The sequence below is a fragment of the Erigeron canadensis genome, chromosome 5 (assembly GCF_010389155.1).
Source record: "Erigeron canadensis isolate Cc75 chromosome 5, C_canadensis_v1, whole genome shotgun sequence".
Classification (NCBI taxonomy): Eukaryota; Viridiplantae; Streptophyta; class Magnoliopsida; order Asterales; family Asteraceae; genus Erigeron; species Erigeron canadensis.
This window is the reverse complement of record NC_057765.1, coordinates 39,309,431-39,336,857: the sequence shown is the minus strand read 5'-3', so window position 1 is coordinate 39,336,857 and position 27,427 is coordinate 39,309,431. Positions and strand designations below refer to the sequence as shown.

General features: G+C 35.7%; 3 protein-coding genes across 4 annotated transcripts; 2 read left to right on the top strand and 1 right to left on the bottom strand.

Annotated features, from left to right (window-relative positions):
- The first annotated feature begins 3,245 nt into the window (after window positions 1-3,245).
- LOC122602376 (nuclear transport factor 2-like) lies at window positions 3,246-7,794 on the top strand. 2 transcript variants are annotated; one of them, XM_043775066.1, is made up of 11 exons: window positions 3,246-3,766; window positions 3,879-3,927; window positions 4,268-4,378; window positions 4,687-4,972; window positions 5,065-5,138; window positions 5,385-5,454; window positions 5,556-5,674; window positions 5,749-5,808; window positions 6,148-6,208; window positions 6,620-6,785; window positions 7,534-7,794. In XM_043775066.1, exons 2-10 carry the CDS (start codon window positions 3,892-3,894, stop codon window positions 6,757-6,759), a joined length of 957 nt encoding a protein of 318 aa, XP_043631001.1. In that variant the 5' UTR covers window positions 3,246-3,766; window positions 3,879-3,891; the 3' UTR covers window positions 6,760-6,785; window positions 7,534-7,794. The 2 variants fall into 2 exon arrangements, with proteins under 2 accessions (XP_043631001.1, XP_043631002.1); XM_043775067.1 differs by having other exon boundaries at window positions 3,870-3,927.
- Window positions 7,795-9,897: 2,103 nt separating this feature from the next.
- On the bottom strand, window positions 9,898-11,990 carry LOC122601784. Its single transcript, XM_043774521.1, has 3 exons — window positions 11,114-11,990; window positions 10,645-11,020; window positions 9,898-10,471 (listed from the first exon to the last, which is right to left on the bottom strand). Exons 1-3 carry the CDS (start codon window positions 11,988-11,990, stop codon window positions 9,898-9,900), a joined length of 1,827 nt encoding a protein of 608 aa, XP_043630456.1.
- Window positions 11,991-23,840: 11,850 nt separating this feature from the next.
- LOC122599798 (elongation factor 1-alpha-like) lies at window positions 23,841-26,810 on the top strand. The gene is made up of 3 exons (XM_043772383.1): window positions 23,841-23,908; window positions 25,156-25,699; window positions 25,798-26,810. The coding sequence occupies exons 2-3, from the start codon at window positions 25,178-25,180 to the stop codon at window positions 26,632-26,634; spliced, it is 1,359 nt and encodes a 452-aa protein (XP_043628318.1). The 5' UTR covers window positions 23,841-23,908; window positions 25,156-25,177; the 3' UTR covers window positions 26,635-26,810.
- The last annotated feature ends 617 nt before the right edge of the window (window positions 26,811-27,427 follow it).

Below are 27,427 nucleotides of genomic sequence, written 5' to 3'. Positions count from 1 at the left end.
AAACCATACTACATTAATTGTGTATTCATATCTATCGGCATATAAATTGATTATTCAAAAGATAAATGTTTATTGTGGTTATTCAGGCAAGCGATTTGTGATTCAAACGAGGTTTTCAAGTAAACAATCATGATTACAAACCTAAGAATTCACCAACCTTTGTGTTGACTCTTTTAAGTATTCCTTTCAGGTAATCAAGCAAATCGTGGCTAGGATTGGTAGCGTGGGACTCGTAGCAGACTTCAGGCTTAGTTAATTGGAGTTTTGCATGCTTTCTTATGTGCTAGTTGGCAATATGCCTAACCGTTTCCCCTGCGTGGGAACTTATCTTATATTTCCTTTGAATGCTATGGAACTTATATTTGTGATCTATGTTTGCTTATTTTGACTATGCATTCGACAATTTATGCTTAATCTATGCACTCATTTAGCTTTTCCTATGTAACATCCATGTGCACGTGTGCTTTATCTTGCATCCTGAGTTTTCCGCCATAGTCGGGGTGTTACATCAGTCTCATCCCGTATTGGCGAATCCAGGATTATCACAGGAGTCTCACTGCCCGCAACACCTTCCACGGCAGAAGGGCCCTCACCAACCCTTCGTCTTTTTGAAAATGGCAGTTGCGCATCATTAGACGAAGGTCCCTCACCATCAAAAAGAGTTAAGGGCCTCCTGCCAACCACCATTCCCCGGGGATTCATGATGACGACATCCCTAAGGGTCAACTCTGCAAATGACACAAAGAAAGCCATTAGAAAAAACCAAAAGACGAAAGTGGAACAAATAAAGATGGCAAATATAATACCTTCACAGCACCAGATCAGGACAGGCACATCAGGAGAACCTTCCCATGATAATGTAATCACGTCAGGGTACGCAATCAATGAAAAGGGGGAGACAATCACTTGGCGGATTAAATCATTTTCTAAGGAACGCCAAGCCAGATCATCATCTCTAAAAGACACCCTCGGCACCAACCTACTCCTATCCAATATACCCCTAAACATTGGATGCACATACTCCTCACTAAAAAACAAAAACCCCGACCTCCAATTCAACATATCAGAATCTCCTATATTAAAAAATAAAAAATAACCTACCGGGCCTCTCTTCTACCATAACCCACCTGTCACGAACACCAAACTTGAACAAATATACAAACTTATTCGAGGTTCTAAATCGAACGCCCGATAAATAATAACGAACGACACTATCACAGTGATCGCTAAAGGGTGCACTATAGAAACATGCAGTTCATGATAATCAAGTAACCGTAACAACCAAGGGGACAAGGGAAACCTAAGATTATCACCGGAAAAGGGAGTGGTGTACATACCAAAAACACCAGGGGGTGCATCGAGAATAGATTCTGATTGGCCCGGAACCCTAATTTCAGAATCATCAGGGCGGCAAAAACACTGACGAAACCAGGCAAGATAGCCCTCCGTCGTGTCAGAATACGTAGTGCCGATGATGCGAAAATGATTGCGATCCATAACGTATATATAAAGAAAAAGAAGAAGAAAGTGATGACTGATCAAAGAGGGGAGCGAGAAACGAGGAAGGGAATAGTGAAAGACAAGAACCCTTGGAGAAGTAAAAAGAATAAATAGGGGATACGACTGATGATTTGAAAAAATGGCGCACAAATAACCTTAGCCGTCGATTAACACTCCCCTTGGGATATGCGCGTCCATATTAAACCATCGAAGGGACATTTGCACGGCAAGATGTAATGACAATATTACCCTCTGATATAAGAGCTCAGAAGGAACAATTTATAGAACAAACCAGTTTGGGAGCCCTCGACGAAGCCTCGAAGGTATGATTATAGAATTAATTTTCTTCTTTGAAGTCTAATACGACGTTTTACAGATAAAACCTCCCATCAGACTGGGGGGCTTGATGATATACCCATACGGAGCTCTAGCTCCGTATCCGAAGCAGAAGCAGAATACAACGTCACCTTTGTACAGGTAAAGCTATTTATACCCATGACGGAGCTCGACATCCGCTCAGCATAATTACCCCGGAGCTCTAAAGGTAACGAATACCTATCTCCGAGGAGATATACAATAAAGATCGGATATAAATTTTCCTATAATCAATCTGTTGAACATATATCAAAGCTCCGATATGCTCGGACATAATTAGGTAACAAGATTACCACAAATCTCCTCAAGAAGGAAACAAGATATTCACAAAGGAGGAAGAGATTCACCCTAATTCTTTCACCCTCCTCTCCAAGTTATCTACCCTCTATAAATTGAGGAGGAAGCCTCACGGCACATCATCACATTGACATCATACGCATCTCACGAATTACACACATAAACCCTAACACATAGTTTATTCGACATTCGAATAAACCCTAAAAATAAACTCTCTAAAACCTAAGTCGACCGAATAAGATTAGGGTAACATGACAAATTTCACTCCCGTCATATGTTCATTTCATTTACTACATTGTATAGTTTACTTGAAAACATACAAATAAAAAAACTATTAAAAAAACCAAAAAAAGACCGAAAGAAAAACCCCAAATAGCGTCTGATATGGCAAAATCTAAATAGTGATGTGCAGTATAAGATGAATCAACTAGAGAACGCAAAAGCAAAAAAAATTGTGCAAGAAACCAAGCAAAACCGAAAGAAAGAAAAAACTCGAACGAAATCTGATATGACAAAATCCGAGTAGTAACGCGGGGTGTAGCTGGACCAATAAAACAATGCAATGTGACGGAGGTTGAAAACACAAAAGGAAAAAAAAATTGTGAAAAGACCAAGAAAATACAGGAAGGCAAAAAGCCCAAACGAGACCCGATATGGTAAGATCCAAATAGTTGTTGAGGGTATAAAATGAACCAATAGAATAGAACACAAAAGAACATTCTTTAGAAAAAACCAAGAAAAACTGAAAGAAAAAAACCCGAACGGAATCCGATATCACAAAATCCCAAATCAAAAGAAAAAAATTTCAAACGGGATCCGGTATGACAAAATCCAAATAATAATGCGGAGTTATAAGACGAACCAATAGAACTGAAAAAAAAAAAAATTTTTTTTGCAAAGAATCCAAAAAGTACGAAAAAATTTTTTTTGGACGAGAGCAGATATGACAAAATCTAAATAATAACGCGGAATGTAACCGAGCCAATGATCTCATGTCAGATAGCGGTGGACCGGGGGCTTGTTCATAAGCCACGGCCTTGTATAATAATTTTATTGAGTTTTCTCATACACATTTCTCTCAACTCTCTCTCTCTCTATATATATATATCTAAAAATCCTCCGTCTCTCAACATAGCAGATCCCATCGGCGTTTCTCAACTAAAGATATGTATGTTGAGATCCATCCATTCTTCAGATCAGTGGGCATTTGTTTTTAGATGTATAGATCTGGTTGGTGATGTCCGGATTTGGCCTACTCGAGATGGTGTCGGTTGATGGTCGAAGATGATTGTCGATGGGGTATTGTGGACGGTGGTTCTTGGAGGTGGTTGTGGGCGGCGGTTGCCGGAGGAGATTGCGGACGGCGGCGGTTGGCGGTGTTTTTAACTGCAGGGATGTTACCTGCAGTTGTGTTATTTTGCCGGGACCATTTCTGTATATTTCAAAACTTAAAAGGTTTAAGTTGGAATATTTTGATTTGGGCCTAAATTAGGCGCGAAAATAAGTCGGTTAGTTATGATCATATACATTCATTTAAAATTATTAAGGAATGAAGAAGATTTTTCATATTTCTCTACTTCGGATCATTTTTTTGGTACGCTTTCATATTTCATTTATAGATATATATATATATATATACACACACATATATACATACTTGATATACCGTAATGATTAGTAGTTTTAATTTTATCAAGTTTCGTCAGGTGTCGATCAACAATGGAGAATCCGCCAGAATCATCGCTACGAGAAGAAGTATTAACTCGCTTATCCTTTTTTTTTTTTTAATTATTTTTTTATTTTATGCAAAAATTAATAAATAATAGTTTTTTTTTATAATTTTTTTCTAATTTAGTTCTTTTTAGTGTGTAGTATCGTTTAATTTCAGAGAGTTATTTGTTTTTTTTATATCTAAGCTTAAGAAGAATGATAGTTACAAAAATAATAATAATAAATACATAATTTTAGAAAATTTTATTGTATTGTTTGATTTCTGAAATTCAGTGTTTTTTTTTTTTATATTAAAATTTTTGTTTTTATTGCTTATTACCTTGTTATATAGTTATTGACTTAATGTATGTCTTCTTTCGAACAGGTTTTGAATAAATTCATTCTGCCGTATTATGATGTAGTGAAGGAGTCACCAGAACGGCTTTTTGATTTCTATTTTATTGAAAACCGTCATCCGGATTCATGTTTAATTGATGTATGGTCTCTATCCACCTTTAAATTTTTTAATTGTGTCTATTTCTCTATAAATCAGATTATAGTTTATCGTACATAATTTATCTGAATAAGTGCATACAGAGTGATTGGCATTAAACGTTCATCGCACTACTTGTAGATGTCTTAAAACTTGTTTGTAGCTTTATGCAACATACATAGTACAATGCATACATGATTTATATGTATGCCATCTCTGATCTTTTGGTTTTTGATTAAAGCACCATAAAGTTTAAATATTTCGGTACTTGAAAGTTTTTGATGTACGCTTTAATTTCACATGGTATGCAGGATATTACTCAAAGAATGATGTTACTTGGCCATGCTGACATTGAGTTGCTAAATGTTGATCCAAAAAGTATGTTTGTTGGTAGAGTTGGTGTTGTAGTTACTGGCCGTATCACCAGGAAGGATCGTAGTCCCCAGAGCTTTAAACAAGTTTTCCTTCTCGCACTTTTAGAGAAAGACGACGACTACTATGTGTTAACTGACACACTGCATTTAACGAGGAGTGCTGATTATAGTGAAAGATACGTCACTCCTGCTGTGGATGTGGGGCCTTCTGTAATTCATACAGGTGATGAAAGCATTTGGCCGTTACTGAACTTTTGTTAGGAAATTGTATCTGTATGCATTTTTCTGAAATTGTGGAACCGGTAATTGTTCCAGTGCCGGAGAGTGATGTTTCTGAGCGAGCTGAATCTAAAGTCAAGAAACTGTTAAAGAAGTCGGATGCATCTGTTGTAAGTAGCCTGTCCAATTTATTTTTTTTTTAAATTACTAATGATGTCGTTAAACATTGAACTGCTCTTTTTTCTAAATTGCAGACTTGAAAATACATTCTATATGGTTTATTTACTAGTAACATAGGATTCTTTATTTAACTGTTAATATATCTTTTTGACAATTTTCATGCATTAGTAAATAAGGATTAGGAAAGCAAATGATCTGTTACAGCAAATTATGATATGCTTTTCTTGTTGGTTAAGGTATTGGACTCTAAGCAGAAAGCTGTCTCTGTCCCAACTCCTGCACCAGCTGATGAAATAAGATTCTCATGTATCACACTTATTTCATGCATGAGTTGTGTATATCTGCTCATGTTTGTCCTTTTGTATTCTTGCATGAGTTGTTTATAAAAAAGTCTTCTGTTCGAGCAGTTGAAGGCTTCCCCGTCTATATCAGGGGTCTTCCAAGGGGTGTCACAGTAGCAATGGTGGAGAAAGAATTCCAAAGATTTGGACCTATTAAGCCTAATAGCGTTCAAATTAGGAACGAGGTATGCATCTACTCGTTGCAGTTTTATTTAATATGTTTTTTTTTACTTTTCACTCCTAATAGTAGCAGTCACAGGTTTTTGGGTTAGGCTTTCTCGAGTTCGAGGATCACAATTCACTGAAAAATGCCATTATGGTATGTGAATTTATCTTGTGTATTTCTGTTTATAATATAAAAAGAGGCCATGCGATTGATTCTATTTTTTATTTGTTTAATAGTTACTAGCTGTATTGTTTGTTATTTAGTTATGTAAGTGTCATATTAATTGCTTCACATTAATCCTATGCGAGTCACGCCCTCTTGGTGAATGAATAAGATAATCTGGATAAGCTCCAGCAGCCTATATCCTTTATTATAGCCCCAGCAGCCCTAAGTTCCTAAGAACGACAATAATAATCTCCCAACAAGTTAACTTTTACAGTTTTATTTGTTGATAATTTACGTTGTTGATGTGATGTCTCTTTTTATCTACAGGGTTCACCAGTTACAATCAATGGTCGCAGACCTGTCGTTGAAGAGGCAAAAATTTGTAGAGGCATGTTATAGATATCTTCTCTCTACAAGCTGTAAAATTATATTTATTTGACATCATTTATATATATTAGATTGTAAGTTTAGCTATAACTATACATACATATGAATCAGTAAAAATAGATAGTAATTGTAATGAATAAAACTGCTTATCTAAATATCAGAATGAATAGTTGTTCGATAAACAAGCTTCGATATTAGGATCATTAGCCTATTTGTGTTATAATAAGTGCACAGCCCTTTCTCTTGCACTCGTTACTTGTAAACCGATTAGTGGCCTTAAAGTTTTGCAGAGTAGCACTTCTTAGCTTTAGCAGACAACTATCAAACGTTTTGTGGTGTTTCTTAGCTTTTTTTTCTTTAGTATATTTGAAGTAACGATATTTGCTTCATATCCACGTGGTTCATCTTGCAGCTCCTCTGACTCAGACCCAAGCAACACCTGCTACCAATGATGAACCTTCCACATCCACATTTTTTTCTAGGTCTGCCCCATCTGAAAAAAAATTTAAAAAAAGGGGAAAGCTTCCCTTCAACCCAAAAGAACGCGGATGACTCAAGAAGAGATTGATGCTATTATGGTATGCTATATATTTATATATTTTATTTCCAGTTACTTTTATATACTTGTGAGATTAGCGGTGTGTTTGAAATATATGTGTTCTTAGCTCTACATAATACTATTCTTGCAAAGTGTGTCACCCTGTGAATGAGTGTTCTCGGGTATCTATGCTTAATCTCACGAAGTTTATGTTTTGAGCCTAACAACGACTTGGCTTAGATAACAAAGCCCAGGTTTTGTGGATTCGTATAGGCTTGAGCTATGGACCCGTTCAGAAGTGCCCTCTTATATTTAGAAACTATAATTTACGCTTAGTCTCAAGAAGTTTATGGTTTGAGCCTAACCACAACTTGGCTTCGATACTAAAGCCCTGATATTATGGATTTGTATAGGCGTGTGAGCTATCGACCCGTGCAGAAGTGCCCTCTTAATTTTAGAAACAATATTCTAAAAGCAAATTTCTTACTATTGCTAGAAAGTGACAAGTAGAAGCCTTTGTAAACTAACGACTAGTAGATTATATAATTAAGAGTCATACTATACCTTCCTGAGGCATGATTTGTCTCAATGAGCAATCAAACCTAATCTGTGTTAGGGACGTTGAGTTTTGGTTGACTAGTTTGCTTACCAAGCTTTAATAGAGCAAACTCATGAGCTTTGACAAGTCGGATTGTCTCAACTAAATCACCTAAGTTTAGCAAATTTATGTGCGGTAACATATTAATGATTTTTGCACTTGTGTCTCTTACTTTCTTCTATTTTGGCAGTTGGGTGGCTGCTTATAAATACGAGATTTCATCAGAGAGAAGACCTCACAAGGCCTATCCTTTTTTTTTCCCCAAACTTTTGTCCATAAGGATATGGTTGAACCAGAATTCAACATTTTATATGCTTAGAGATGTTATCCATTCTTGATAATTGTAATGACATCAGCCGATGTAAGCAACACATGGGCTTGTGTTGCTGAATTTTCCGACTTCCGTGGTTTTGGAACATTAAACCTTATGATATGACTTGATATTTCTGCACATTGTATTGTCCTGGAAAATAGTTTACCCGTTTAGTGTTTGCCAAATTTGGTTTGGTTTGGGCTTCCAGCTTCTTGGAAAATCATGTACTTTGACTGAAAACCTTAACTTCTGTGTTCTGTCACTTTACATGAAAACTGTGTTTTCTGTATCAACCTTATGAACCAACCCGTCAAGTGACCTGAAGGGATAGCAGTGTTTTGATTTGAATTATACATAGTGGATTTAAAGACCTTATTATGGATTACATTAGTTGGTCGCTGGTATAAATGATATCATGATTCATGACCATATCTAGATTTCATGTTTCAATACTGGCCTATCTATATTCAAACAGAAAATGCTTTGATGTCTTCATCTTGTTCAAACTAAGGGACGTCTTTTACCATATCTAGTTTATGGTGCCATACCACCGGCTACACCACAGCCAGTGGTAAAGAGGAGAGAGAGAGTGTATAATCTTGGTTTCTTTACCTTATTTTTTCCTTTTTGTAACCTGAAGCTGCGATGTATATATATAAATTTAGAGATATATATAGAATTAAAGAAGAAGATAGAAGACTACGACAGAAAAGAGTGATGATTTTTAATCAATATTTCGTTTTAGCCCCCCGTTTTTTTCAACTGTTTACAAAAAAGTTATTATAGTTTTAAAAGTTTTTGTTTTATACCCTGATTTATATATATGTATATATTTTTTGCTTTAGATTATATATGTTTGTTGTTATTATTAATAGAAGTTTAAACTGATGTGTTTTGATTATGAAATTTTTTTTTAGAGTGCTGAAAATTTAAAAAGAAAAAAGAAAAATAAATTTGAGAGGGTTGAAAATTTATGGAGCGCCAGTAAAAATGGTTGGGAGGGTTGGTTGAGAGAGTTGAAAGGTTAAATTGAGTTGTATGAATATTATTGGTTGAATTTGGGAGGGTTGATAAATTCATCCCTTACCACTCCGCCTCCCCTTACTATCATGACCTACTTTTCCATAGTTTCTAATGGTTTTCATGACAGTATCTGACAACATGCCTATCAACTCTTTAGGCTCCTTAACCGTTTTGGTAGCGTCACACCTAGTGATTATTGGCCCCCAGTGATTCCCTAATGATATTTTAGCTTTCATCGATGCAATTTTCCACCCTTTTGCCTAAGTGCTAATGATTGAAGTAAGTTAGTAAGATGGAAATCTCTTGGATGACCATAAATTGCATAATCTACATCATTGAAAGTTTTCCATATGGGGATCCTATTGGTTGACTGTATGGGGATCCATTTGAGCCCAATAATTTGGAGGGACTCAATTGGTTGACTGTATGGGGATCCATTTTGTGATCAAGAATCTCTTTGATTGTTATATCAGCTCGCGCTTGAATAAACTCGATACCTTGATCATCACAGTCGATTGTGGAAATGTTCTCCATATAGCTACCAGCAAAAGGGTAAAAAAGTGTCAGGGCTTCCTTTAACGATTCCTCGAGTTGGGAAATGGGCTCTTGGCTATTATCAAGATTAGGAGAGAAAAAAAGAACAAGAGGTATGTTCATCTCGGGGGAAACCTCATCGATGATGCTTAGTTTATATCGACGAAGAGCAGAGGGAGTTGAAACAGATGGTTTTATCAATTTTCTTGATTGAATTTCGACCTTCATTGCCATAACAACTTTTACTCGATGTATTTTCTTATAGGAAGCAAAGGGAATGGAAATATCAACGTATGACCTTAGAATCAAAGAGTTATACTTCTTTCATTGGATGCTGGCTTTTATGATGTATGATATATTGATATATATTCAAGTATATATCGTGATTAATGATGACATGTAATGGCAAACGCCACAATCATGTTTTTAATTTACGAAGGCTTAAAAGCCCGTGCTACGCACGTCAAGTTTGAAACTCGTTGTTTGTACGCATTTTATTGCGGGTTTGTTGAGTATGTAACCCAAGTTATGCTGTGTATGAGGTATATACCGTTAGCTTCTGAAAAGGATAAAGAATAGCTTTCGCTTTCTATACAAAATATCCTCACAGAAGTCTTCCCAATGGTCATTCCACAAATTTATAGGACTACTAACATCACAAAACAATAACATAGTAACAAAAAGCTAGCGAAGTTGTGGGCCAGTTGCCCATGATTTAGCTTCGGCAATGGCTTCACTCCACTCGCGATCATCATTTAGCAATCCATATGCATAACAGGCTTCTTTAAATGATTCACAAACCCTCCCTTTCACTGTCTTCAGCTCTTTATAACTTCTTGGTCCTTTGACCACGTTAAGAAACATCCTCAAATAGTACCTGGGGCCGGCTGCAGGATGGCAGTAAACAATCCGCCCCACAGTGTTCTTTCTCCTTCTCCTTTTTTTCCAATATTTATCTTTATTAACCCATACGTACTCGGCAGGTATTTCAGAATATTTGAATGCCCTGGCTTCCTTCTCTCTTTTGTTTAGTTCAAACCATTGGGTGAACATGGTATCCTTGATTCTTGGTCTGTGTAGCAGAGCAGGTAGGTCTTCTGAGTCACGTAGGGTGATGGTGTGTTGCTCAGGAAGGTGGAAGGTTAGTTTTACTACAGATGGTTTACAGTAGTGTATATCAAGTGCAAACAACCGCCACACTGCCTCACACGGTGATAAATAACGGCAATCCAAGTAATTTTTGACTTCATCAACCTTGCTAGTAATTCAGTAATTGTAGACTGTGTTTGGCCATCTTGCTTCACATTTTCATGCAAAACAATTGTGGCTCTGTCGGGACCTTTGTTTAAATACTTGAATAAGTATTTTATGGCCCTGGATCTATTGCACCACTCGACATTTATGTGTGCATCATATTTGAGCAGCAAGTACCGATTGTATGGGACGACAAATCTGTTATCAAGGGGGATTTTGAATTTTACCACAGTATTCTTAGTATTCCTCCTCTGATAAACAGCATACCCATCTTCGTCGATTGTGGTTTCCTGATAAAACGGCTTTGGGAAATGCTTCATGCATTTTCCCATGTTCATACATGACGCTTCTCTAGCGTCCGGGCCGCACGGCCTGTGTATCATGTAATCAGTAACAGCTTTATATCCTTTTGGATCATTAGCTTCCAAAGGGATTTCCGCAGAAATTATATCATCTATATCTGCCGGGGTTTTGCATCTCGCCATTTCATCAAGCCATATTAGAATATGAGCATGTGGAAGTCCACGCTTTTGGAATTCAATTGTGTAAAAACCTGCATGAACGTTAAAACGGCAGAGTTAGTTTTAGATTCTAATTTTCAGGAGGTTACCACATTCAACGAATAAAACAGTTTGAGGTTGAATACCTGCTAAGGCCTTGCCAAATATATCATTCTTCATGATTTCATGCATCATGTCGTTGAGTTTCAATTTGAAAACGCGGGCCACATATTCTGCACGATCATGAGACTTCTGACCTGGAATGAACGATAACATATGACCAACCTCCGACCATTTTGGATTTGCTTTAAAAGTTATGAACAGATCCGGGTTTCCAAATTTCCTGCATAGGGCCATGGAGTCTTGGAAGTTTTGCACCATATACCTGGGACTTCCTGTGAAAGTTGCGGGTAACACTATTCTTTGACCAAGTGCCTTAGCGTTGGTGTCCCCGCGTGTGACAGCGTCGCATACATTGTCATACAGTTCAACCCGAAGTTCAGGCTGATGAGTCCTGACATATCGAAGACGCTGTTCTTCAACTGCAGTATAAGAATCTACCAAGTATTGTTGATAGAGGCGGCCGCCTCTTAACAAAGTTGTGCCTTCATTAGGTCGATAATGAATTCTATAACAATAGAACTCTCTCATTGTCAAGCAGTTCCTCTTGGTTTTCCTTCTACCAATGTTTGAAAAATATGGGATTCCCTCATGATATCCAGATTCACCATAAGGAAAAAGCAAGGGATATTGTAACACCATGTAAAGTGGATGCAATTCTGAGATTCTCTGCAGGAATCCATTAGTAGTGCTCACTACAATATCCCTAGGCTCTGAACTCACCCCAAAATCATTTGACACCAAGGCAGCAATTTCAGAAACATTTGGGTTGCTATATTGTCGCAAATTGGCTCTCTGTGCAAGCAAACGTAATTCGCATGGATGATTCTCATTTGCTGAACACCAATCTCGTGCCATACGAAAAGCTTTTGCTACAGAATTATGCTCATTAAGCATATCCATGAGGTTTCCGACGATAGCTTCTTCAATTTTAGTATCAGTTTTCCCCTTCCCTACTATAGCCGAAATGCGATGTCTTACTTCATTTTGGGTGTCAAAGAAGTAAAGCTATGCATATCTGGGTTCAGCGCCCATCGGAAGGAAGCAAAGACCCGATACGATGGTAGTTTTGGCCGCTTATTCTAAAGGTATAGACTCCTCTACCTTGGTTTATGGAATTATCAATTTGTGCCCCAAAAGATGTGAAGCAAAACATACTATTGTAAGTTCTGGTGTTGTCACGGAAGGTTGATGTCCCAGGCTGATCATAATCCAACAACCTTTTAAGAGGTTCAGGGGTATCAAGTAAGGGTTCTAACAAAATTTTCCCATTTTGGCAACACGATGAGAATGAATTTGGTTCAGATGCGGGGGTGCTTTTACTTCTTTCTTCATACCACATAACTGCATTGCACGTCGGGCAATTATATGATGAGGCTCCAAAATTAAGGACAGGAGGATCGACACCTGAAAAAAATGTATTGCCTGAATTAGTTGGGTGCCAGGGATCAATTTGTTATTTTAAACTATATATGTCAAAAGACAAACAAATATTCGTTTTATGTCAACTAACCTGATGTGTTGGAAGCAGGCCTTGTGACCCTGTGGGTTGTGGGACCTGAATTACAGTAGTTGTTAGGAATATGATGACAATACTTATATAACATATTTGGAATTGTGTATATATTTTTTGGATGTAATTGAAGATGTTATTTGTGTTAATAATAACATGACCTGTTGGTGCTGTTGTGGCAGGAGTGTTTTCACAAACACCCGTACATTCGTTTTCAACCCTCTGTGTGAACAGTAATTCCTTGTGAGATAGTGGAGTCTGCAAGTTTAATTTGTTTAAATAGGGCTTCAACCAACCTACTCTAACAGAATACTTTCTACAATTGAATAGTAACTAATTTGCATATGTCGTTAACCTAAGCATATATTTACTGATAATTTGGTATTCGGCGCAGCAGTAGATCTTTTTGGCACATTCTTCATCTTTCTCGTGACCTTCCCTGTGTACAGGATACCTAAAAATCAGTATACTAAAAAATGGGGAAAAAACATACAATGTTTTGTTTCCTCCCAGTATTTGATCAGTAAGTCCGAGTTAGGGTTTTGTGCATTATATATGAGGGGTCTTTTAACCGATAAGTGCCATCTGTATACGTAAACGTTGAATTATAACAAACCTAAATATATTGTATACCTGAACACATATTTGATGGGATTCTGTTTTCAGACTTACCAGTAGTTTTCTTTTGCACGTTTTTCCTTTTCCTGGTCACCATGCCTGTGTTCAAAGAACCTAATAATTAGTTTTCAAAGAAGGGGAAAAAAACATATGATGGGGTTTTTTCATACCTTTATTTGATGAATCATTCTGAGGTAGGGTTGTGTCCATTAATTTTGAGTGGCAGCCACCTTGTGTAAACATGAGCGGCTGTTTATCTGAAGTTACTATCAAGCCACAAAACATTTGTTCTTGACCATTTCCCCTTTTAATTTTCTGTGTCTGTACAACAACTAAGTGAGACGCCTCTTTACATGAATATGCCGAAAGCGTTGGTGTTACTTCAGTCCACAAAAGATTTTTTCTTTGCTGGTGTCGCTGATAATCTTGTCCGAAAATAAAGCTACTTCATTATATCCGTCTGTGAATGGATATGTAACCTTATCTTGCGTGACTCCCAAACCAAACAAATTTTGCGTCTTTTCTTTTGGGCTGGTATTTATGGCACTATGTGTAACAACATCATTCGTTCCTTTAATATCTGGATATGAATTATTGTTTGTTATCATCTTCAATCCGCAGAATGATTGCACTTTACCATCCGGCATGCTAGTTGTACCTGAATGCAGGCAAACACCATAACTATCTAGGGGTTTGAATCCACATAACAATTCATCCCCATCGTGTTGTATCCCAACACAATTACTTCCAAATATAAACGGGCATGATGTGTTGTTTGGCTTTAGTTTCATGCCGCAAAACATTTGCTCTGTACCATCTGCCCTCCTAAATTTCTCAAGTTCTATACATATACCATGACTTCCATCCGCAAATAAGTAGCCACTGTTATTTGGTATGAGTTTCAGAAAGCAGCTGTTTGGTTCCTTACCATTTTCCATGTCAAGAACCTCTAAGTGTAACCTAATTGAACAATGAAAGTATAGATTCTAAATTCAAAGCGACATATACCCCTAGAGCTATGATCAGATAAAAAGAACCTACGTTTACCAAGTATCAACCACTTAAATGGAATCAAAAATAAACTGAAACCTTTCAAATTACCAAACCGTTGGGACATTTATTATTAATTTTTAAGAAGCATTTAATTATTTCAGTTAAGAATGTAAACGGATGGTCTTTATTGCGAATACAAACTGCCCTAGTATTATCTCACACTATTGAACAGCATAATAAAAAAATACCAGGAACATTTCACCAACACATAAGTACATAACATCGTATAAAGACATATATAAAAATAATGGGCAAAGAGATGACATACCAGAACTCGCAGAAACAACCTGCTCAGTTCTAGACCTACGTTTTGGAAGATATGGAATACATACGGATGTTTAGCAAATCGAGTAATATTGGAATTCACCAACGGCAATAGTTAACAGGAACATCCAGTGTATCAAGTACAGGACAAACTGGTACCAAAAGATAAGCTGGTTAGATAACCAGAGTGGTATTGCAGGTCAAAATTAGCATTTAAAGTACTATTAATGATCTGACTAATATTCGACATTTTGATCCATCAACTAAAGTGAACAAAGTAAAGACTGATAAAATTATGTTCGCGACGCTGCATCTTTGAAAGCGAATTATCATATGGCAGAGGAATGGAATTTAACCATGCAAAACCACAACCAGTTGAGTGCTAACCATCAAAAGCACCACCCAATCCAGTTAAAGCAGTTAAAGGTAGAAACATAGACCAGGTCAACTTATTGAGATGGTAATAGGTCAAAAAGAAGTATTCAACATATTACTAAGTGTAAGTGGTCAACAATATAAGAAAAAAAAAGCATTCAAAATTTAGCGTTCCTGTATCCAACCTTCGGAACTATTTAACTTTGTCTAAGTGTGCTATGCATAAACAACAAATCATTAGAACTTCACAGAGATATATCTGTCGGTTTTTGGCTGCCTGGGCCTCACCAAAAAGTAACCAGATTTAATAATTCCTACGTTTGACTCATTAGGGTCAACTATAAAAGAAGCAGCCCATTAGTGGCCTTTGTGAAGCGTTTGTGCTATTGTATATTCCTGTTTGTGTTGTGGTTGATGATTGTGTAAGCAACGAAGCTGCTTATAATGAGAATTGGGAGAAGGTGGTGTCAGCCTTGTGAGCCAAACAACCTTCTAAAAAAGGGATGCAACCTTCCAACCATTTAACTTTCTCTAAATGTACTATGTATACACAGAAACTCATTAGAACTCGAGATTGACCAACCCAATTACGTTGCCACCCTAATTCAAAACCAACCAAAATTATAAATACATAACCTTTATTAAATATTCATAGCAATACATAGAAATCAAATTCATGTTTCATTATATATACCATAGGCATTATAGTTTTCCAGATAATGAATACGTAGTAACAAACAGGGTTTTAATGGTAACTGAGGTGCAAATTCATGATATCAAACCAAAACACGTACAGAGATGGTAAATTTATTTCATAATGCATGCAAAGGTATGCACTAACGTGCTAGAATTCAATTCAAACTTAAAGGATTCAGAACGTAGGAAAAACAAAGCAAGTTCACAATATAGCAGGTAACTTAGTAATGATAAAACCAGCGACATTTCATCTTAGCCTTTCAGGTGACATCCTCTCACTTGACAGGTTTCTTGCCACCTCCGCCACCATTGGTTTCTTCTAATACCCTTTCAAAATTATTATCCTACATCAGCAAACATGGAATAGCAAACATGCAATACAATCATGTAGATTGACTTTAAGCCTAAGTACCTTTTTTTCCCACGAACCAGCTCGTTTTCAAGATTATTTCCAACCCCTTCATTGGACTTCATAACCACAACTGCAGCCTCGGCATCACTGAATTGTTACATACCATTAGATCATGTTTGTTTATATTTGCAAATGTTCTCGAGGAGATATTTATTTTTGTAACCTTATCTGGAAGGTTATATTTAAGTAGGAAAAGATGAGCAGAAGAGTATGCAATTAAATAAATCAAGTGGTTAAGGGCAAGCGTATGGTCTAGAACAACAGAAAAAGTGTAAAGACATGCAATTCTATACAGCAATATATAGAACGGTGATGCATACTACCTTCTACGCTTGGTACTGTTTCTATTAATGTGTCGTATTTCATTATTAAGGGTTTCGCATTTTCTTTCTCATCTACCGACATTTTACCATCAATCAGCCTTAACATAAACTTATCCAAATCCCTAAAACAAAGTTTTATACTTATATTTACAGCTCGAGGTAGCAGTTTCTATATAACCGTTGAACTTAATTGTGGGAAAAGCACCTACCTTTTTCGCATTGGCAAACAAACTTCATATTTAGCGTCAATTATTATCTGAACACTACAACTCTATCTATGAGTACCAATTTAAAAAAACTGTGTGCCGGTGTATATATATGTACATAAGTCAAAACAATTATTACCTGTTGTCAACCGGGTTTTGAGTTACATTTGATTTTGCTAATGAAGATCCCACCGACTCATTACGAGATTAAACTGATTTCTTATCCTCCTTGTTGACTTCTTGTTCAGAAAGCTCAGCGACAACTTGAGAACAGTTAAAACTCTCGTAATCAGCAACTTGATAATATGTGTGGCTTTTGATTTCAAATATATGAGACATCCCAATAAGTTGTTGTAACACAGGAGGCATCACATAGCTATCACCAGAATCATCCTGAAATGAGCCAAACCAGAAAACGTTTAAATTACAGTAGAAAACAAACTTGTATGTAACGATACTATTCTTAGTTGCATACCTGTTCAGCATCAGCTAAAAGTGATTGGGTGGAGCGGCCTACTAACTTCTCAGCTGTCTCGTCAAATAGCACGACGACAACATCAGCAGTTCCATCGGTAATATCCGCTTGGATTCTATACCTGTTACGTTTAGACAGAGGACCAAATTAACATTATGCCAAAAACCTTATGTTGTAGAACCATATACCTGACTAAATACACATTTAACAATACATTTACCTTGGACGTGGGTAGCTGACCTCGGTGCTACATGACTCACACCAAAATGATCCCTTTTGGTTAGGAGTGACACCCTTTCTGCATTTACCAAGGGTGCATGTGTAGTTAAACCAACTATCTTTGTCCGGATATTGGTAATCATGACTGTGTTTCGGAAGGCAGCAATCTGTGAATCACATATTCAGCAGAAACTGAATCAGTAAACCTTCAAATATGTATAAAGTAGTAACCTCGCGTTTGCGTTTTTCTCTTCCCCATTCCAGCAGCTGCTTTAGGGTGTCTAGAGTAGGACGAACTTGCAGCACTGGTAACCCGGTATCAATTACGTCAACAACACTACAACAAAGTAGTTGAACATCCAAGATAGTAACAATGGCAGAAAAAGGTTGGCAGGAAAACTAAATTAATGAGTTCTGCGTACCTTATTGCATCTTTGAAGGTCTTGATTGCAGGAATTTCATCGTTATCAATCAGCAAGGTTGCAGATGAGTTTGAGAGACAGAGATTACCTAGCCATAACACGCAGGTAATGATGAGCAATCCTATTATAGTCAACCAAAGCACCATAAAAACTACACTACAACTACCTAAATACTCCTTGGCAATCATGCCAGTCAAAAGGCTGGTATAAGGACCAAGATGTTTGCTCTTCCTTTTAACCATTTCATCGCCAAAGTCCTCCCAAAGTGTAACCCTTAGCTGATAGCCCTTGACACATAAAATAGAGTACACAATATAATGAGAACCATACATGGTGGGTAGAAATGAAATAGTAGAAAAATCGGTACATACCGCTCGTTTGTCAAGTTGAACTCCACTGTCTTTTTACCCGTGGATTTATTAGATGGGGCACCAACAATCGTCACATAACTAATGACATATACACATACAAAGACACAAACATCAAAATATAACTCACTAAATCATAGATTAAATAAATGTTCAAAAATTGTCAAAGAAATAAAAATGTTTCTCGATAAATAATAGTAATGCTGCAGGATTTGGAGTCAAATAGCGTGATAGTGGTTATCCCTGATATGTAACCATTACTGGACAACGTTTAATAAACCAAGTTAACCAAAAAAAGTGGATAACGATACCCTATATTCAGCAAAATTTTGTATGTCATCAGTCAGAACAAAGGACAAATCAACAGACTAAGAGCGTTTTTTGCATAACTTATATTCATTACAGCATCACATATTGCAAAATAACATCTTTTCATGTAAAATAAAACCGGACTATCATAACAAATCTTAACAAAAAAGGATGATAACATAAGCGTAAATATATATAAACATACCAACAAAGTGCTTGTTATCGGTCGGGGTAGCTGGAAATGGTATCGATTGAACTTTTCAATTTCATCAGTCGCCTTTCGCACAACAGTCGACCCCTGCAACTCAAGCATGTAATCACTGTCCTTGAGAACCCTATATTTTTCAGGATTGGGAACAACAACAAAACCCTTAATTGAATACAAACAGCCTTCCTCAAGAATCTTCTGGAAGCGATGTGCAATGAAGCTTTTTGCATAGCAGTGAATAACACTTCCCTGCAAACAGATGATTTATTTGGCAATAAGATACGGTTCATAACATATGCTAAAAGGATTAATTTATAGCTACTTACCTTCTTGTCAGACATTATGTAGTCTGTACTCATGTACTTTTTATTAATACTAAGGACATCTCATTTTCTACACACTAACATAGTAAGAAGCCCATCAATTCCTTCATGAAGATCATCAATGAATATAGGATCAGATTTGCTGGCAGTAGCATCAGTTGCCTTTCCCATGGATTTCGGTTTGAAGAAATTTATATAGAGTGTATATATGATGCGCAAGATGTATCGCTCCACTGAGAATGTTTAACCCTATATATAGGGTAACAATGAGGAGATTGAATCCCATTAGAATTCTATAACCCCCATATGAATTTATCAACTGAGGAAACTCAACAGGGGTGAGAAACACATACGTGGGGAGTTGGGGAGGGAAAAAGCAAAACTTTTATCAGTGCTAATGTAATTTAATGACAAATAATAATAATTGAATAAACTCAAAAGTCCAGATGAAAACCATTCACACACTAATACATTCATTCATACTAGTGTTCAGGCCCGTCCAATGGACGGATAGTCTCAAAATATATTAATAAAATATCACAACTTATTCAATACGATCGAAAGCTAAAGGAAGAAACATATGAAAATTAATTCCATATAAATATTGTTTCCAGTTTACTTTTTTTTTCAACTTTAGTTAAATAAAATATTTGTAGTTTGTTATATAATATCAAAATTTAGAGTTACATCATGATTAATAAAAATAAAATTATTGATATAATTACACCCCATGCCTACACGTACAATCAAAAATCATGGAATTTGTTTATATATTTTTTTTATAAGGTTGTATCAAAATATATTAAATAGATACCGAAATCAACTTGAAAATTTGCTAGCTAAATAGTCACTCTATTGGTCAAAATACTCCCCTAAAAATTTATGGTAAATCCTAAGGGTTAATATAGGTTATAAATACAAATTTAATATATAATATTTAGATTAGTTAAGTCATATATCACAACTTAATCAATATGAAAACTAAAAAAAAAAACGTACGAAAATTAACTCCATATAAATATTGATTCCAGGTTACCCCTTTTTTTCAACTTTAGTTAAATAAAAAATTTACAGTTTCTTATATTCTAAAAGTGTAAACTATATAATTTGAAAAATACATACCAATTAATCAACAAATACCATCTCGAACATTTTGATTTTCTTCGGGTTTGTTCCACTCCGAAACAGTCCATACATGCACAACACGAAATCGTAAATGATGGTTAACATGTGTTGGCTTATTTTTTAAAATTGGGTGAAATTGCAAATTGGTGATGGAAAACAAAAAAGTATAAATTAATTATTTATAAGTGTAACTTGGTGTTGGAAAACCAAAAAGTATAATTAATTATTTTTAAATCAGTTTAAAGTGTAAATTGGTGATGTAAATAAAAAGGTGTAGGTTAATTATTTTTAAATTGGGTTAAAGTGTAAATTGGTGATGGAAAACCAAAAAGTGTAAATTAATTATTTTATATTGGGGTTAAAGTGTAAATTGATGATGGAAAACCAAAAAGTGTAAATTAATTATTTTAGATTGAGGTTAAATTGTAAATTGGTGATGGAAAACCAAAAAGTGTAAATTAATTATTTTAGATTGGGGTTAAAGTGTAAATTGGTGATGGAAAACCAAAAAGTGTAAATTAATCTAAATAAATATTAAAAAATAGAGAATTAATGAGGAGAGAGTATTAGGCTAAAACAGGGGATTTAGGGTGCTAAGTGTACCCACAACTCCTTCTTTTAGTTATATTATAGATATACATACACCGTACATAGTTACCACCCAAACTAATTACCACACAATAAAACCCTAAAACTAATAAGTAAAATTATAATTACCAGTAAATTATTTTAATCCTCAATTCATCTTTAATCCATCAGCACTTACTTCAGGCTTACAACTTTTATATAATATATAAGATATATATGTATTTCTATATCCGCGCACTGAGCAATTGGCTCAGCCGTATTTTTTCTTTCCCTGCGGCAGGTTTTTAAGAAAGATAGATCAATGGACTTTAAGCTAGCTTCCACGCATAAAGGATTCGTTGAAGATCAAGGTCAAGGATCGTTAGGCTATAATAATTGTAAAAGGTTAAGAGAAATTTTTGTTTAGCACACTTGTATTATTGTTTAAGTTTGAAATTACACTTCATATTCGAGTTTAGAAGTGTGGGCTGTTACACATATATATGACTATTTACTAATATATTTAATTTTATATAGTTATTTACTAATATGTAGGTTCTTTTTTCATATGGTTATTTACTAATATGTAGGTTCTTTTCATTCAAACGCTAACTTTTATATGAGAGAGTACTACTTGTGAGAGAGTACTACTTTACCGATTCGGTTGACGAAAACACAAAGCTTTTTAAGAAAAAGCAAGAGTCGGCACGAAAAGGTATCGAAAGGGCTTTTGGTGTGTTAAAAAAAAAAGATAAAAGGTCCTTAATCATCTGGCTCAGTATCGGGACAAAAGGCTCATGCAAGACATGATTTATGCTTGTATCATCTTGCATAACATGCTATTGGAGGACGAGGACAAGACCATATGTCAAGACTACAATCTGGATGAACCTTCTCTAGTACCGGGTTATTGGGAGCAAATGACTCCACTCGAACGACGAATTCAAAACCGCCATGGCTTGCTGGCCTGTTGGGAGAGTGGAACGAAGTGAGTCTCATTAGAGAAGCACGAGTGGAACGAATTTAGTGTCGGTAGGTGCCTAAATGAAGTTATGTCATTAAAAGCCGATAAACACACAATATGCTTACGGCGGACTTGGTTGATCATCTTTGGTCGACCCAACCACATGACTTTGATTCTGATAACGAGGTCCTCTCGGATCTCAATGAGTACGTTATTTCCGACAATGAGTAGCTTGTTTGTTTGTTTGTTTGTTTGTTTTTAAATAATGTTGTAATATGTGATTTGTAAGAACTCAAGTTAGTATGTTTTTATTAATTAAGAACTTTATTTATGTAATAGCTTAATTTACTATCTATTATATAGTTTTTATTAAGTTTACTTATGTTGTTTGATGTATTAAGAAGTTAAGTTAGTACGAGTATTCTTTAGTTTTTATTTATGTTGTTAAATGTATTTTTAGTTAAAAGTTTTGATAAAAAAAAAGGAGTCAAACTAGAAAAACCAAAAAAGAAAAAAAGAGATACAACATCCCCTCCAAAAGGAACACCTTGGTCCAAGAGAACCCTAACTTTTTGGTGTCATGCCATATGTAAAAAAAAAGTAGAGGAGATGAGGTTCTTAGTCTTAGAAGCACCCAACGTTAATGATAAGTCATATATGGATATATATTTAATAGTCTAAAAATGATTATATAGATTAAATTTTTCATAGAATATGCCTACTTTGATATATATGTTTTGTGAATTTCAGGTTTGAGCTAAAAAGATAAAATTGGCTTAAAAAGATGTGATCAAGTGAAAAGACATTATTCGATCAAGCTAGTTATGTATGCGTATGGAAGAAACAACAAGATTTCATGAACTTTGTGATGGTGTTTCTCAATTGGGCCGTATATCATGACCAGCCCAGCAACCGTTTTCTTTTATTTGGAAATTAGAACTTCACATGGGCTTGGGCATCACATAGAGCAGCTATATATATTTGGGGACATCACAATATGATGGGGATTCGAACAATATTCTATCCGCAGCAACTAAATTCGGAGGGATATTATTCGACAGATTCGGCAGAATTAATTTGGTGAGGGATATTTTAGTCGACAATTTTGGAAGGGGGTCAAGAAAGAATTACGGACGAGCAACATAACATATTCGACATCATTATCATTAGACCAATGGAATCTTTATCAAGTATTGGTGATTTGTAGATAACTATGTCCGGCTAAGGTTTTTGCAATCTCTCTCAATGAACAATTGTTAGTTAATTTTACTTGATGAATTTTACTTTCAGTCGTATAAACATTGTTCTTTTTAGATTATAATTCATATGACTGATTGAGTATTTATTCAATATTATTTGATTTGGATTTTCGTAAGACAACTTATTGCGAGTTAATGATTTGTACCGAGTCCACCTAGTTTAGGGATTAAGACAGGTCATATAATTAACATAGGTTGTGCCCAAAATTGTTCTTGTCAAATAATATTAAAATTATGTCTATGTAATTTAGAATAAATACTCGGTAAAGTTTGTTAAGTAAATTAATGCGACTTTTGGGATTCGGGAGGGATGCACTTTTTATTATTGTTTACAAGTTCTCTTTTTAATTTTGTCTTGTTTTATTAGTGAAGTCTAGTTAATTAATTTTATCTTTGCTTTAGTTAATTAAAATTACTTTTAGTATTGTCTTTAAAATCCATTAAAATTGTTAAAACTTGACTATAACCACAGACGCTCCTCGTGGGAACGATACCCACTTACCCTATCTAGTATAAGGTATTTAGGTTTATTTTTGATTGATACTTCGACGTCGATCAGCTAATAAAATCATAAACTCTAAGGGCGCGTTTGGTTCATATAATTTTTTTGAAAGAAATGGAATCTAAGGAATTAGATTATGAAGGAATGGAATTTGACGGAATGTTTTTTATTTTTCGAGAATTCATGTAACGGAAGGAATGAAATTCCTTCCCCAAGGAATGGAGATTCCATCAAATGATGGAATGTATACATTCGGAATGTATACATTCCAACGGAATGAGATTCCTCCATATTTGAACAACCAAACGCACTAAGGAATAAAATTCAATTCCAGTTCCATCAGAATCTATCAAATTCTGTGAACCAAACGCGACCTAGGCATATTAATTAATCACCTAGAAAGAGCAACCATAAACTTTGATTTTGGCTAAAAGCTAATCGCAGGGATAAAAATTGCAAAAAATAAGAAAGTAGATGGAAGAATTTTGCACTTTATCCTATATATAAGGACACCCAACCGGCCAAACCTAACCTAGATGTTTATTTCTTCATGGTTTATTTATTCTTTCTCTCTCATTTGCAGCCGCCAGCATAACTTTCACCATCTTTTACGAAGTCAGGTTAGTTTTTCTCTTTATATCAATTAATCACCTAGAAAGAGCAACCATAAACTTTGATTTTGGCTAAAAGCTAATCGCAGGGATAAAAATTACAAAAAATAAGAAAGTAGATGGAAGAATTTTGCACTTTATCCTATATATAAGGACACCCAACCGGCCAAACCTAACCTAGATGTTTATTTCTTCATGGTTTATTTATTCTCTCTCTCATTTGTAGCCGCCAACATAACTTTCACCATCTTTTACGAAGTCAGGTTAATTTTTCTCTTTATATCAATTTCAGTTGGCCCCAAACATAGAATAATAATATTCTCATCCCAATTGTTGTTGTTGTTGTTAGAAGTTTAATTAGTTAATTTTTCTATAAATTAATAAATGTTGTTTTAATTGGTATTTTTCCGTAATAAGTTTTTTTTCTCCTTACCTTTTCTTTCTTAACAAGATTGATCTCTTATTTATTTTTCCTCAACAAGACCAACAATTGATTGTCTTTTTTTCAAACCTTAAACTTGTTCAAAGCCGGACTTATCTTAATGATAGTGTTTGGAATTTTATGTGTTATAAATGCTAATTAATTTATAATTTTTTTTATAAGTGCGCGCAAAAAAAAAAAAAAAAAAAAAAGGATTTGCCGTGCCGCCATAGTTACCTGAGGTGGTTATTTGGAATCAGGGTCGGGTTGGATTTAAGTAGTCAATCCCAGTGGGATTTCGCTTCTTGGTCATTTTGTTTTCGGAGTTTTCTGTTATATTTCACTCTAAATTCCGAAATTCGATTTGTTTTTTTAAAAAATATTTCTTTGGGTCCAAACTTAAACACAACATCATAAACACTAACTGTAACAATTATTAGTATTATCAAGAATTTATAAATATTGACACTCTTTAGCTTGACTTTTGATATTCCCGTCAAGTAAAATTTTTTAAATTATGAATATAAATTTACCGAAATCCCACTGAAAACCAAAATATTACCACCGAGAACCAATATTTTAAATCCCCGATACTCAAATTTCTGTCTTTAACTACATAGGGTGGGATTAGAGGGTACAGGAGTAACTTTAGACTAGAGTGATGACTACACTTAGGATTAGAGTGGAACCTAGGGACGTTGACATGAATGTTTCTAAATAATTAACTCGTCTTTCCGCCATTGACGGAATTGTGTTGCTGCTGCTGTGTTAGTTTCTCTTGTATTGTACTCTGTGAATATGTTTATCTGACATTGAATTTTGTTCATAACATTAGCCAGTCAGCTTGCCCGCTTATCATGAGGAAGCCTCATATCAACATTGTGGTCATTGGACACTATGATTCTGGGAAGTCAACAACTACAGGTCACTTGCTCTACCAGCTCGGTGAAGTAGACAAGTATGTGATTGAAAGGAATGAGGAAGTGGCCGATGAGATGGAGAAAGAGGCGTCTTTAGAGACGGATAGACTCAAGGGTAAGGCTTTAGATACGGACAGACTCAAGGGTAAATATGCTTCATTCAAATATGCTTGGGTGTTGGACAAGCTCAGGCAAGAGCGTAAACGTGGGATCACTATTGACACTTCTTTGTCGAAGTTTGAGACCCGTAGGTATGTCTGCACTGTGATTGATGCTCCCGGGCATCGTGACTATATCAAGAACATGATCACTGGAACCTCCCAGGCTGACTGTGCCATTCTCATCATTGACGCGACCTTTCCCGCTTTTGAGTATGGATTGACGGTTGGACTGACTCGTGATCACATAATGCTTGCATTTACACTTGGAGTCAAGCAAATGATTTGCTGCATTAACAAGGTACTTGTTTTTTTTTTCTTCTTTCTTTTTATGCATTTGAAGATAGCTGTAGCTTATTTAATTAATGATAACTGGCTTTGTTATTTGCTGTTTTACAGATGGATGCTACTGAGCCTGAATACTCGGAAACTAGGTTCAATTGGATTGCCAGTAAATTAAGTACCTTCTTTTGGAAAGCCGGATACAACGCTAATGAACTCTCATTTGTCCCAATTTCTGGTTTTAAGGGCGAGAACTTGACTGAGAGGTCATCTAACCTTAAATGGAACTCGGGTGCTACTCTAGTTGGAGCCATTAACATGATCGAGAATCCAAAAAGACCATTATACAAGCCTCTCCGCCTTCCTATTCATGATGTCTATAAGATTGGTGAGATTGGAACTGTGCTGGTGGGACGTGTTGAAACTGGTGTGATCAAGCCGGGCATGGAGGTCACTTTTGGCCCAATTGGTTTAAGAGCTGAAGTCAAATCTGTATGGTTGCACAACAAAGCACTACACGAGGCATTGCCAGGACAATATGTTAGTTGCAATGTTCAGAATGTTGACGTGAAGGATCTTAAGCGTGGGTATGTTGCTTCAAACTCTAAAGATCACCCTGCAAAGGGTGCTGCTAGTTTTACATCTCACGTCATCATCATGAACCACCCGCATCATATTAAAGAAGGGTATACACCATTGCTATGTTGCCATACTTCTTGCATTGCCGTCAAGTTTCAGAAACTGTTGACTAAGATTGATCGGAGTACTTTGGAGGTGCTTGAGGTTGAACCCGAGTTTTTGAAAAATGGTGACGCTGGAATGGTGCAGATGGTTCCAATAAAGCCGATGGTGGTTGAGAACTTTTCTGAGTATCCTCCATTGGGTCGGTTTATTGTGAGGGACTTGGGGCGGACTGTTGCTGTGGGTGTGATCAAGAGCGTGGATAAGAGTTGATAACTGGATGAATGGTGGTTTGTTTTGTGAATAACTTGAAACTTAGGTATAACGAGTTTTAACTATTTTGTTCTTAAATTTAGTACTTGGTCGGTTTTGTGGATTATTTTTACTATTTTGTTCTGATATCCACTAGCTTCGTAACCTACAAACTAATGTTAAGGATTCTTTTGTTATTTTTAGCATTCTTTCTACAATGTTTTTAGCACTTTTGTTAGTTTTTATATATAAGTTTTAGGTAGCACTTTTGTTATCAACAATTTTTTGTTCATTTTTCTTGAGTTTATATATAGTTAATAAGAATAAGCAAGTCATTTTGTTAAAATAGTGATTTAATGTTTTAAGGAAGCAATTTAGGGTACTTTAAGCAATTAGGAATGAGTTTGGGGTCACTTTTGACCTGTTTCCATTTTTACTCGACTTTCACCCATTTTGTGCAATATATTCGCACTTGCCACCTATGCTTCTATCTTTTAAGAAATGTCCTAATCAGAGCTTACAAAGGTGGTCTTCTAGCGACATAAAATTGTTAGAATGTTGAGAAAGCCTTCCTACATGTAGACAAAAACGGGTAACTCTAGGTTTTATTTTAGGGGAGTGATATATCTACAACAACTTTTTGCCATCCACAACAAATGTATACATTATACTACACAGTGTACAACTATATAAAGCAGGCATTGTTGTGGATGGCCAAAAGTTGTTGTGGATTTATCATTTCCTTTTATTTTATTGATAAGGGAACAGATAGGCTGCGATTTTGATGGGTGAAAGCTCCCCCAACATTATTGTT